We start from the raw sequence: 508 nt of genomic DNA, 5'->3' as shown, positions 1-508 counted from the left end.
TCTGCGGTCCGAAGTAGCATTGACGGCTCACTTTCGCGTTGTTGCCAATGTCTATGCGGTAATTGGACACACTTTTGGGGCATATGAAAAGCCCATTTCCTGCCTGCAATAGCGTTCTTGTAGACATAGCATTCCGATTCTACGCGATGGTTGGTTGCTCTCGAAGATGACATTATCTTCATCCATCACTTATTTTCGATTGTGTCAATCTACGTCTTTTAACTGAATTCTCTAAGTCCTTATTAAGGAATTTGTGCCTGGATAACTTCAGTCTTTTTCATTTGCCTTCGAAGTACGGGCATAGATATCTCGTTCTGGTATTTGTCTGTCTTCTAAATAGAAGACAGACAAATACCAGAACCAAATACCAAATACCAGTGTATAGGTGATCTTCACATTAATATACATTACAGTTGCGCCTCCGCTTTGTTGTCCTTCTCACTGCCTGCTTCGTGGTAGCCATGGCGAGCCAGAAGTGCAGGCGTTACTGCCAGACTCCTGGGCAGAC

At 43.9% G+C, this 508-nt stretch overlaps 1 protein-coding gene across 1 annotated transcript in view; it reads left to right on the top strand.

Annotated features, from left to right (window-relative positions):
* Positions 1–83: 83 nt before the first annotated feature.
* LOC119594851 overlaps positions 84–508 on the top strand; it is a 7,933-nt gene continuing 7,508 nt past the window's right edge. Inside the window, exons 1-2 of the mRNA XM_037943933.1 lie at positions 84–149; positions 414–508. The exon at positions 414–508 is cut by the window's right edge and continues 5 nt beyond it. Of these exons, the coding sequence (XP_037799861.1) occupies positions 84–149; positions 414–508 (161 nt within the window). The remainder of the gene's footprint in view (positions 150–413) is intronic.

This window comes from Penaeus monodon, chromosome 34 (genome assembly GCF_015228065.2).
Source record: "Penaeus monodon isolate SGIC_2016 chromosome 34, NSTDA_Pmon_1, whole genome shotgun sequence".
Taxonomy (NCBI): Eukaryota; Metazoa; Arthropoda; class Malacostraca; order Decapoda; family Penaeidae; genus Penaeus; species Penaeus monodon.
The sequence above is the reverse complement of the archived record's forward strand: the minus strand, read 5'-3'. Positions and strand labels throughout refer to the sequence as shown.